The sequence below is a fragment of the Oncorhynchus mykiss genome, chromosome 6 (genome assembly GCF_013265735.2).
Source record: "Oncorhynchus mykiss isolate Arlee chromosome 6, USDA_OmykA_1.1, whole genome shotgun sequence".
In the NCBI taxonomy this organism is placed as follows: Eukaryota; Metazoa; Chordata; class Actinopteri; order Salmoniformes; family Salmonidae; genus Oncorhynchus; species Oncorhynchus mykiss.
In genome coordinates, this window is record NC_048570.1 from 68768561 (window position 1) to 68781047 (window position 12487).

At 40.7% G+C, this 12487-nt stretch overlaps 1 protein-coding gene across 1 annotated transcript; it reads left to right on the top strand.

The window, feature by feature from the left end:
* Positions 1 to 6913: 6913 nt before the first annotated feature.
* Positions 6914 to 11757, top strand: LOC110526444 (adhesion G-protein coupled receptor G2). Its single transcript, XM_021607435.2, has 9 exons — positions 6914 to 7240; positions 8389 to 8734; positions 8811 to 8850; positions 9020 to 9111; positions 9416 to 9537; positions 10023 to 10303; positions 10416 to 10485; positions 10563 to 10843; positions 11136 to 11757. The coding sequence occupies exons 2-9, from the start codon at positions 8705 to 8707 to the stop codon at positions 11318 to 11320; spliced, it is 1101 nt and encodes a 366-aa protein (XP_021463110.2). The 5' UTR covers positions 6914 to 7240; positions 8389 to 8704; the 3' UTR covers positions 11321 to 11757.
* Positions 11758 to 12487: the final 730 nt, after the last annotated feature.

Sequence of the window (12487 nt, forward strand, 5' to 3'; positions counted from 1 at the left end):
TCCAGATGAATTCAAGAAAGGTCTTATTGATCTCTTTACAAGTAGCTGGATTTACGCATAACGATAATGAGGGGTACACAAAACTGCCTTGGACAGAAGTACTCTCCCAAGTATAGAAAGATCTCTTTGTAGCCAATTATTAAATATATTTTTAATTCTCTTAATTTTAGGAGAGAAATTAAAATGTTTTCTGAGTAAGTGTTTTTTTGACAGAATGTATTCCTAAATATTTAACACAGGAATATTTTCTATTTCATTATCATCATCAGAGTCAAATAAACATAAGATTTCACATTTAGAAACATTCAGCATTAATCCTGATGCAATAGAAAATGCAGTTATAGCATTAAGGGCATGTGCGACCTGGTCTTTGTCTCTTAAGAAAAGAGTAGTATCATCAGCCAGTTGGGAGATTTTGATTTCTTTGTTAAAAATGGTTAAGCCATACAAATTTGCATTATTCAGAATATCTAGAGATAGAAGTTCCACAACCAAAATGAATACAAATGGCGAAATTGGGCCTCACTTATGTTGATACTAAATCTTTTGGAATAATTAAGGTTTAGTAGCACAGAACTATTTATATATTTGTAAAACATGCGAATTACTTTAATAAAATGTTCACCAAATCCAAAAAGTTTAAGAGACCTAAAGATAAATTAATGTTCAATTGTGTCAAAGGCTTTACAGAAGTCCAGAAATAGGACAACCGCATCTGAGTCTATTGCATCTGAATAATCTATAAGGTCTATAAGGTCCAAGACTAAACGAATGTTAGAGGTTATGTGACGGCCCTTCATAAATCCTGTTGAGTCTCATTTATAAACACCCGGAAGCAGGTGTGTAATCATTAGCAAAACAGTTGCGTTTTGCAACGAAAACGAGAGTTTCTATTAGACAAATTCATGAAGGTCCCTCCCCATTTCGTTATATTTGCTTCCAGAAACGGTCATGTATGTACATGTATTTACCTGGAGTGCCTGAGGGTGGCGCTGTTAGTAATTACTACGTGATCATCTGTACTTGCACTTGACCCATGAAATCAGATTTTATTTATTTATTTAAAAAAATTTAACTAAGCAAGTCAGTTAAGAACAAATTCATATTTACAATGACGGCCTACAGTGAGTTAACCGCCTTGTTCGGGGGCAGAATGACAGGGGTGACAGGGGGAATGACAGGGGGCAGAATTACAGATTTTTACCTTGTCAGCTAAGGGATTCGATCCAGCAACCTTTCGGTTACTAGTCCAACGCTCTTGGTTACCTGCAGCCCCAGATGAACATAGTTATTTTACCCGCCTCAGTGTGCTAATATATTACATGTTGTCAGTAGTTAAAAAGTAATAAAGAAAAGCTCAACATTACAAAACATGGAACAAATGACACCACCAACTACTCTGAACCTAGAGGAAAATCTAGCCGAAAATTGGGAGTGTGGATCCATAAATTAAACCTTTATATCCCAGCTATATCATCTATCATCATATATCATCAGCTGTCAGAGCAGCTTACCGATCACTGTACTGTACACAGCCAATCTGTAAAGAGCACACACAACTACCTCCTCCCCATATTGTTACTTATCCTCTTGCTCTTTTGCACCCCAGTATCTCTACTTGCACTTATCACTCCAGTGTTAATGCTAAATTGTAATTCTTTCACCTCCATGGCCTATTTATTGCCTTACTTCCCTACTCTTCTACATTTGCACACACTGTACATCGATTTTTCTATTGTGTTATTGACTGTACGTTTGTTTATGTGTAATTCTGTGTTGTTGTTAAGGTCGCACTGCTTTGTTTTATCTTGGCCAGGTTGCAGTTGTAAAATGTCAACTTGTTCTCAACTGGCCTACCTGGTTAAATAAATGTGAAATGAAAATAAAAGCTAGTGGCATCTCAGAGAAATCCGAAAAAGTGAAGTGTGCCACATTCCTGCTTGTAGCCGGAATACGTTTGATTTTGACGATGATGTAGATGACTTGGATGTATTAAAGTAGCTTTTCCCCGAACGTACTGTGAGACAAATCAGACGTACCCGAGGCATATCTTGTAATGTATTGTCCGTGAGAGAATTTAAACGATTCCGTGCAAAAATCCAACTGCAAGGTAGTGACGTATTCTGGCCACCAGCTAGAGCCAAAAGGCAAGAAACTCCAATGTCAATACAAAGACAGTGTTCGAACTGGAATTTCAAGTGACATAAGATGCACCTGCAATACTTGGAAGCTTGAACAAAGGACAGAGACTGACATTTGGAGTTTATATGAAGATTTATTCACAGGACTTGGATGTGTTGCAGGAGTTCATCACATGCAAAAAGACCCAGAAGTCACACCAGTGGTTCCCTCACCTAGAAAAGTGCATGTAGCACAAAAAAAAAACTTGAAAAGGAACTGAACTGCATGGAAAACATGGATGGCAAACTGAGCCTACTGAATGGGTAAACAGCTTGGTGACAATCGTGAAGCCAAACAAAATATGGGTATGCATTGACCCACAGGATCTCAACAAAGCCATCAAGAGAGAACATTATCCTTTACGTACCATTGAAGAGGTAGTTGCTGAAATGCCTAACGCCAAGGTATTTTCAGTAGTTGATGCAAACCAAGGATTCTGGCAAATCCGGATGAAGAGAGCTCCCGACTCTTCACGTTCGATACGCCGTTCATTCAAGATACTGCTGTTCGGAATTGCGTCCGCTCCAGAGGTGTCCCAGAGGTGCCTCGAAAAAGCATTTGGAAGGTGTTGTAAACATCATGGATGACATTCTTGTCTGGTGTGATGACACAGAGCAGCACGGCCAGAGACTGAGACAGCTACTGGACAGCGAGAGAAGCATCAACTTGAAACTGAATAAGGACAAGTGCAAACTCAGAATGACAGAAATTCACTACATTGCACGTGTTAAACAATGAAGGCCTGAAACCAGACTCCGAAAAGGTCAGACCAATACAATAAATGCCAGAGGACAAAGAAGCACTTCAGAGGTTCATGGGAATATTGCAGTATCTCAAAGTTCATCCCAAATCTCTCAGAATGTGCAGTCTGCAACACACACAAAAACAACAACCAAAGGGAGCCACTCATGTCATCCAATCCCAGAGAGAACTTGGGCCAAAGTTGGAGTGGACTTCTTCCATTAGACAGTTGGTGAGTCCAGAAATGTCAAAGTTCTTTACCAGCTGGGAGTTCAAACATGTCACGTCGAACCCGAGATTTCCACAGTCAAAACGGTCAAGCTGAGAGAGCAGTTCAGACTGTGAAGAACCTGTTGAAAAAAGCACGAGACAGCAACAGAGATCCTTACATAGCTCTCTTTGAGTACATAAACACACCCCTGGATGGAGTAGGTTTCTCACTTGCATAACAACTAATGGGAAGAAGGCTGAAGACAAAGATTCCGACATAAAAGAGATTTTTAAAGCCAGAACTATCTAATGAGAGAAAGAGAACTGCAGGTTTTCAGTGAATTTATGTTAAATGCGCTAAACCTAGCTAAATGCTCACGATAGCTATATCAACGGTGTTATTAGCAAAACAAGTTTAGACAGCTGCCATCTGTCTCCTATCGCTAGCTAGCGAAATAAATTGCTCTAGCTTCAGCTAGAAGCTTCAGCTTCTGCTCTGGTACCTTGCCCTTTGCAATCACGGGGACCTAAATTTGTCAATAAAGATACATCCACAGGTTTCTTATTTCTAGCACATTGCAGAGCTGGAGATCCAGGGAGAGAGATTAAAAAAGAAAATTCTCTGTGACATGAGAGATCAAATTAAGATATTATACCTGTAGTTGAAATAATTTAAGTTATGCTGACTTCTGACCTGTCCACAACATTATTTACACTAAAAACAAATGGTTCTAAGGGTTATTTGGCTTGTAACCATAGTGGATCCCTTTTTGGTGCTATGTAGAACCTTTTTTTTTTTATAAAAAAAAAAAAAATGTAATATTTTATTTTTGCATTTTCCAATTAAGAACATTCAAAACAAAAGTGAAAAGATATTAGACAACGATAGGACAAAGTGACAGTAACAGACGAGCGTAACAAAAAAATAATTATAATTATATATACAAACATACAATAAGAAAAAAATAATAACGAGACATTGGATCACCTGCCGTAGGCTACATATTATACATTACGTGTGAAACATTATGTGAGGATTATATATAGATTCAATCAATGAGATGTGTTTTTGAAGGTTCTATAAACAACCATGGTTCAAAATAGCACAAAAAAGGGTTCCACTATGGCAACAACCCTTTTTGGGGCTATAAAGAACCTTTATGGTTCTTTATGGAGAATGGTTCTATAAATCCTTCCTCAATCTCAAAGGTTCTTTATGGAGAATGGTTCTATAAATCCTTCCTCAATCTCAAAGGTTCTTTGTAGATACTTTTGAAGATCCATACAGGTTTGTTTTAAATTCTGGTTAGCCATATTATATTGTAAAAATTCCATAACTGTTAATATTGTGTTAATTTATAAGTTGAATCAGGGGGGGGGGGGGGGACAACCGTTCTCAATTGACAGAAGGCCATACGCGAGTCTTTCACAAGACACGGTCACTGGTCATATACAGTGCCTTGCGAAAGTATTCGGCCCCCTTGAACTTTGCGACCTTTTGCCACATTTCAGGCTTCAAACATAAAGATATAAAACTGTATTTTTTTGTGAAGAATCAACAACAAGTGGGACACAATCATGAAGTGGAACGACATTTATTGGATATTTCAAACTTTTTTAACAAATCAAAAACTGAAAAATTGGGCGTTCAAAATGATTCAGCCTTAATTTAATACTTTGTAGTGCCACCTTTTGCTGCGATTACAGCTGTAAGTCGCTTGGGGTATGTCTCTATCAGTTTTGCACATCGAGAGACTGAAATGTTTTCCCATTCCTCCTTGCAAAACAGCTCGAGCTCAGTGAGGTTGGATGGAGAGCATTTGTGAACAGCAGTTTTCAGTTCTTTCCACAGATTCTCGATTGGATTCAGGTCTGGACTTTGACTTGGCCATTCTAACACCTGGATATGTTTATTTTTGAACCATTCCATTGTAGATTTTGCTTTATGTTTTGGATCATTGTCTTGTTGGAAGACAAATCTCCGTCCCAGTCTCAGGTCTTTTGCAGACTCCATCAGGTTTTCTTCCAGAATGGTCCTGTATTTGGCTCCATCCATCTTCCCATCAATTTTAACCATCTTCCCTGTCCCTGCTGAAGAAAAGCAGGCCCAAACCATGATGCTGCCACCACCATGTTTGACAGTGGGGATGGTGTGTTCAGGGTGTGAGCTGTGTTGCTTTTACGCCAAACATAACATTTTGCATTGTTGCCAAAAAGTTCAATTTTGGTTTCATCTGACCAGAGCACCTTCTTCCACATGTTTGGTGTGTCTCCCAGGTGGCTTGTGGCAAACTTTAAACGACACTTTTTATGGATATCTTTAAGAAATGGCTTTCTTCTTGCCACTCTTCCATAAAGGCCAGATTTGTGCAATATACGACTGATTGTTGTCCTATGGACAGAGTCTCCCACCTCAGCTGTAGATCTCTGCAGTTCATCCAGAGTGATCATGGGCCTCTTGGCTGCATCTCTGATCAGTCTTCTCCTTGTATGAGCTGAAAGTTTAGAGGGACGGCCAGGTCTTGGTAGATTTGCAGTGGTCTGATACTCCTTCCATTTCAATATTATCGCTTGCACAGTGCTCCTTGGGATGTTTAAAGCTTGGGAAATCTTTTTGTATCCAAATTCGGCTTTAAACTTCTTCACAACAGTATCTCGGACCTGCCTGGTGTGTTCCTTGTTCTTCATGATGCTCTCTGCGCTTTTAACGGACCTCTGAGACTATCACAGTGCAGGTGCATTTATACGGAGACTTGATTACACACAGGTGGATTGTATTTATCATCATTAGTCATTTAGGTCAACATTGGATCATTCAGAGATCCTCACTGAACTTCTGGAGAGAGTTTGCTGCACTGAAAGTAAAGGGGCTGAATAATTTTGCACGCCCAATTTTTCAGTTTTTGATTTGTTACAAAGTTTGAAATATCCAATAAATGTCGTTCCACTTCATGATTGTGTCCCACTTGTTGATGATTCTTCACAAAAAAATACAGTTTTATATCTTTATGTTTGAAGCCTGAAATGTGGCAAAAGGTCGCAAAGTTCAAGGGGGCCGAATACTTTCGCAAGGCACTGTACTGTATAGTGGCATAACACAACACATTAGATAAACTGGAAAGACACTCAGTCATGTTTGCACAAAAAGAGCTGTGAGGAAACCACACCTCAAAATATTCAAATGAGCCGCAGCACCCCGACAATCTATTTATCACTAAAAGAGCAAAGAACCCCTTTGTGAACTGAAAGAACCATTGAAAAGCTAAAATGGTTCTTGGAGTTATGGTTCAACATAGAACCATCACCCTTCCCAAGTGAATCTATAGTCCACAAGATGCTGCAGGCTACCTGGAGAAACACAACAATTATTGACAAATGTTATACCTGTGGCATACCAGGTATAATTAAAACAATATTTTTTAAATCTGCTGTTGTGCCCTTGAGCACCTGCTCACCATCCAGGGGTGCTGCACAGTGGCTGACCCTGTGCCTCTCAACATGAGCCAAGCAAATATTATGGCGATTTTACAGGTAGGTGGATCTAGCATTCTAACACTTTGGTTTGGTGTGTGGATTTAATGGTATAAAATGAAGGACAATTACAGCCATGTATAAAGTTTGGCTAAGGTAAAACAGTTGATACTGTTAAATGTTAAAATCTGATCCAACAATTCCAACACACCAGGGGAACTTTATGAAGCAACCATGCTGTTAAGAAGCCTCAGTCCGCTACATATGATAGCATCTTCACTCTTTTTCTATTTTTTAGATGAATGTCGTTCTTCCACTACCACGACAACAGCCACTACTTCTACTCCTACCACCACCACCAAAGAAACTACCCCTAAAACTAAAACTACTGCTGCTACTCTTTCTTCAACCAGTGAAACAACTCCTGTACCCTTGACAACTCCTTCCTCTCCCCCCATTATCTCACCCAGCTCTACTACACCTTCTCCAATCCCTTCCACCAAAACCTTCACAACTCCTGTCCTTACCACTACCACAACTCTCACTACTTCAGCTACCTCTCCTGATCAGGAAGTTTGTCTTGCTGTGGAGATTAATCTGACAGCAACCTTGGTTGCAGACAGTATCTGCAAACAAGGTGAGTATAATCAGGTCTGCCCTACACTCTTAGAAAAAATGTGTGATCTACAACCTAAAGTGTTCTTTGGCTGTCCCCATAGGCAGGGCCGGATTAAGAAATCATAGGCCCCGGCGCATTAGTTGTTTTTGAAAATGTATTTTATTTAATAGGGCCCCCACACTTCCCGGCACACTATCATTTTCTGTAAACTAATCCATGCAGCAAGATGGATTTGCCACTGGAACAGTAAATACACACACTGAACAAACCTATAAATGCAACATGTCGTGTTGGTCCCATGTTCCATGAGCTGAAATATAAGATCCCAGACATTTTCCATACGCACAAAGAGCTTATTTCTCTAAAATGTTGTACACGTTTGTTTACATCCCTGTTAATGAGCATTTCTCCTTTGCCAAGATAATCCATCCACCCCGAGGTGTGGCATATGAAGAAGCTGATTAAACAGCATGTTCATTATACAGATGCACCTTGTGCTAGGGAAAATATAAGACCACTCTAAGATGTCTCAAGTTGAGGGAGTGTGTAATTGGCATGCTGACTGCAAGAATGTCCACCAGAGCTGTTGCAAGAGAATTTAATTTCCCTTTATCTACTACCTCAACACACACACACACACAGTGGCAAGAAAAAGTAGTTGAGAGACCGGTTGGACGTACTGCCAAATTCTCTAAAATGACGTTGAGGCAACAAAAATAATAACATTTATATATATATATATATGTGTGTTTTTGATTTTTGTTGCCTCCGGTCCCCCACGGGCCTGCGCCCTAGTGAAGAACCCTTTTGAGTGTACATACAGCATATCAGATATAAGCAACCTCTACCTTCCAATACATATCAGCACCAAACGACTGTCAACTCCAACCAAATCCAACAACCCACGGATATCAATACAAAAATCCTCTCAATTATCTACTATAACAAGAACATCTCAACACAGCATTCATCTGTACATCTCAAACTAAGTACATAATACATTTACAACTACTCACTCTTCATGAAGAATTTCTCAATAAATATTTGTGTGTAAGTAATATACAGACCTATATATCTGAGTAGGAGATGGAGTTGTCACTGGTACAGTAAGTGCATTAGTGTACATGTAAGTATCAGTATGAGGGTGTTTATGCATCTCTCCCTAGATCTCATTCAACATGGCAGAGATTTTGAACCCTGAACTCGAGGTGAACCTGCCCCACAACCTTCTCTCAGGGCTAAAGCGGAGACACACCCCTGACATGGTTAAGTTCATCTTCTCTGTGCTTAAAACCTCACCACCAAATTGGGTGAGTTACCATGCACTCCCAAGTTGCACATCACATGGCTAAAACATCTTAAACGTTTGTCAGGAATAATGTGTGTGTCTGTGTGTAGACCGTAGAGGGACAACTTGGTAAGATTCTCTTTGGTATTGAAGTTGAGAACATAACCATCTCTCACCTGTCAACACCATTCAACATGACCTTCAAACACAAATCTGAACTACAGGTAGCTACTTTCAAAATCAACTTACCAGTGGTAAGATTTAAACAAGCTGCTTACACTGTCATTTTATTTTCTTCAGGAAAAAGAGAATACAACGTGTGTCTACCACAACCAGAGTCGTAAATATGGACTGCATATCTTTGCATAACTAATGAGCAATTGTGTATCAAATCAATAAATATGGGCTATTGCTTCGATTTGATACAGTATGATATAAAGCAGAATGACTTATTCAAGAATGACTCGGTTGATCTGTTGTATATGAACGTCTGTTTCTTATTGTTGAAGGAGGTGAATGGGTCACTGATGGCTGCCACACCCTGAGGCTCACTAACCAGACCATCTGTAGCTGTGACCACTTCTCCTTTTTTGCCCTCATGGTGAGATGATCCTACTTTTCATATTACTTTCCAGATTATATCTTAGTGTTTGCCATTTCCTTTCCTGACATCTATTCATGGGCAACATTTGCATATTTCCAGACTCAAAAAGTCAGCTCGTTACCATAGTGCCATGCTGCCCATGAGAGAAATAGTCAATGCATTGAGGTTGTGTTCCAATATCCATACCCACTTCTTGTTTAGTATGCACAGCCAAAATAATATACAAATGGTATGCAGATAGCCTTAGGGTACTCAAATCCTTATAAATGTTACGTGCAGCATGATGTCACTGCTCCCACAGATCCCTGATATGAAGCTGAGTGAGGTCCATGCCAGGATGCTGAGTGTGCTCACCTGTGTGGGCGGAGCCATCTCTGTGTTCTTCTGCACCATCACCTTACTGACACACTGTCTTCAGCATTCGTGAGTGACACCTATCAAGCAAACACACACTTTTTAAATACTTCAATTGAACCCACAAATCACATTACAGTCGAGAAGTATTCAAACATCTAATAGGTTATGGATACAGTATATGGACACTTATGGGTACAGAAAGCACATTCTTCTCCATACAGCCCCGCTGCCCATGACAGCTGACACAGAGCAGTACCTGTATCGCTAGCTGCTTTGTCCTACGCAGGTCTGCAATCTGAAGCCCACATACTGTCAGCCTATGTACATGGCAGAGGCTCCCAAATATCAGCACTACAAGTCAAAAGAGCAACTGTATACAAGAAAACATCAAACCAGCCTCCTCTGACAAGAGTGTTTGTGAATAAGCACTAATGGTGGTACTGTCTGTCTCACCTCACTAGCTATCAAGTCAATGAGGCCATGTCATGTCTAGCTATGTATAAATCCTTGTATGAACGGTAACCAACCACACACACAATCTTCTCTTTCAGACGGAAATCTACTGACCATGCCATGCTGGTTCATCTCCAGTTGGTGGCATCTCTGTTGTTACTCAACCTGCTGCTCTTGACCAGTGTGGGTTTGGCATTTGTGGGCCCTGCATCTATGGCCCCTGGCCTGTGTCCTGCCGTGGCCGCCCTGCTGCACTACTCACTGCTCTGCTGCTTCACCTGGATGGGCCTGGAGGCTCTGCATCTGTACAGGCTGCTGGTCCTAGTCTACAACACCTACATGAGACACTACCTGCTGAAGCTGAGCCTGCTGGGCTGGGGTAAGAACAGCACTGTCAAAACAGATACCACAGTTAAACAGTCAACGACAGTTAACATGTACAGACCAGCAGTAAACTGACAATCAAAAGTCTCAAATCTGTCTCCTCTCAGGTGTTCCTGCTTTGGTTGTATCCATAGTCGCCGCTGTCAGTACAGATTTCTATGGGCTGAATAACCGAATGTGAGTTTATTAACAAAACACATCATATTGGTGCATTGCATACCAGCCCTTAGAAGGACTTTCTCCCTGATACACAGGTGCTGGATCAAAGACTCTGGTGTGCAGTACGGCTCTGTTGTGGCTTACCTGATAGTGGTCCTGCTCTTCAATAGCACCATCTTCGCCATCGTCATCACAACGATGCTCAAGCTGCGCTCTGTCACGTCGCCGCAGGGGAAGAGGCAGAGCCGCAACATCACCTGCAGCGTTCTTGGGTTGACCTGCATCCTGGGCCTCACCTGGGGGGTGGGCTTCTTCTCCATGGGCTACACCAACTATGTCATCCTCTACATCTTTACCATCCTCAACTCACTGCAGGGTAAACTCTCATCCTTATCGGAGGGAGCCAACAACATACTTTATTTTCTATCTTTCCATAAGAGTGAGAAAACAAGCAAGTAACATAGGGGTGAAAGATATCCTGTACATACAATCTAACTTCGCAATTTTACATTTCTAACACCGCAGATAGCAATAATGTACTGCTGAGCTCCACAGACAAGTGTGGCTGTTCTACACAGTATATTTCTTTCTGAACATTCAGCAATGTTGCGTTCTCCGGATACACCTCTGCTCTGCTAGTTTATGACACTGCTTCCTGTTTTCCACAGGGTTCTTCCTGTTCCTATGGCTCTGCGTTAAGAGACTGCGGGGGGCAGAGCAGAGTTCCATGACAACTGGACAGAGCTCAAGCACCCACATTCTCTCCGTGGGAAGCGAGGTCTGGCCCTCTTCTGGAAGAACAAGGCAGTCAGTGCAAGAGGGAGCAATTGCTGACAATACAGCTAAGTTCTGACCAAAAGCTGACTTTAGTTTGTGATGCTTTAGCTCACTGAGATGAAAGGAAATCTACAAATGGAAATGAAGTACCGTGAAGGAATTGTTTTGCTTCGGTCCCATACAGTACATCACATTCTTAAATAAATAAATGTTAAAGCAGATAACCCTTAAGAAAGAACATGTTGTACTCCTATCGTTTAATTTCTTCCTGTTAAAATGAGATTTGCTGTTTTATATGCCATGATTTATATGCCACCTTTCACCTAAAGCCTTCTATTATTATTATTCTGGGATGGAAAGGGGGGTTGGAACTGTTCTCAGAGATGAAACGAAAGTGAATTGTAATGATTGTACACTAATTCTGTATTAAATATACATATACAGTACCAGTCAAAAGTTGACACTGTCATGACGTTGGCCTGGGGGATGGGTTTATGACAGTCATAAATACCTCTTCCCCCTTTTACCTTTCTCTAACCTACTGAGGTTACATTTAAAAAAAACCTTGGTTAACATAGAGATTCTGGGAACATCAGAATGTGGGGGGAAATGAACTATATTCTGGGAATCCGAACAATTGAACATATGCGGTGGTACTTAATGAATATGATGTCAGTTCGGTTGTCATCTGAGACATTCTCATCAATGATAAGATGACAAACTCTACAGTGGAAAGTCTACACATCAGAGTTATCGGATTCACATGGAATTGCTGTTCAATTTAAATGTTTGAATATGAAATTATTTGTGATGGGATAAAATGTGATTTTGGCTTCTAAAATGTGATATGTGGGTTTTCATAAGATATTGCTGCTCACTCAGTGGCCTGCCTCTGTGAAGGGACATGGGCTATAAAACTTTTCAAACACGACATCTTCTCCCTTCCTAAATAAAGACTTGACGACAACAGAACTTCCTGTTCCGATGAGGTAGGATGATGGTCCTATGTCAGAATGGTTCAGATAATAACTACAGAACGAAGCCAACATCAGCATGAGCAACCAAATTGCGAATGGTATGAACTTTGAACTCTTATTCACGACCGAAGTGATACCTCCTAGCCGTTGAGTTAGCGACCGCAGCTGCAAACGCAGGTTAGGAAGGAACAGACAAAGTATCCCGTCTACCACACAACGACGTTACTCCAACGTATCTAATTGACCACCAGAGACATTCTTCAAAG

Bases quoted from the DNA above. Each gene is read 5' to 3' on its own strand.
- LOC110526444 (XM_021607435.2), top strand. From the start codon at position 8,705: ATGACCTTCAAACACAAATCTGAACTACAG. The intron at 9,538-10,022 runs GTGAGTGACACC...CTTCTCTTTCAG, and splicing joins ACACACTGTCTTCAGCATTC to ACGGAAATCTACTGACCATG. The intron at 10,486-10,562 runs GTGAGTTTATTA...CCTGATACACAG, and splicing joins TATGGGCTGAATAACCGAAT to GTGCTGGATCAAAGACTCTG.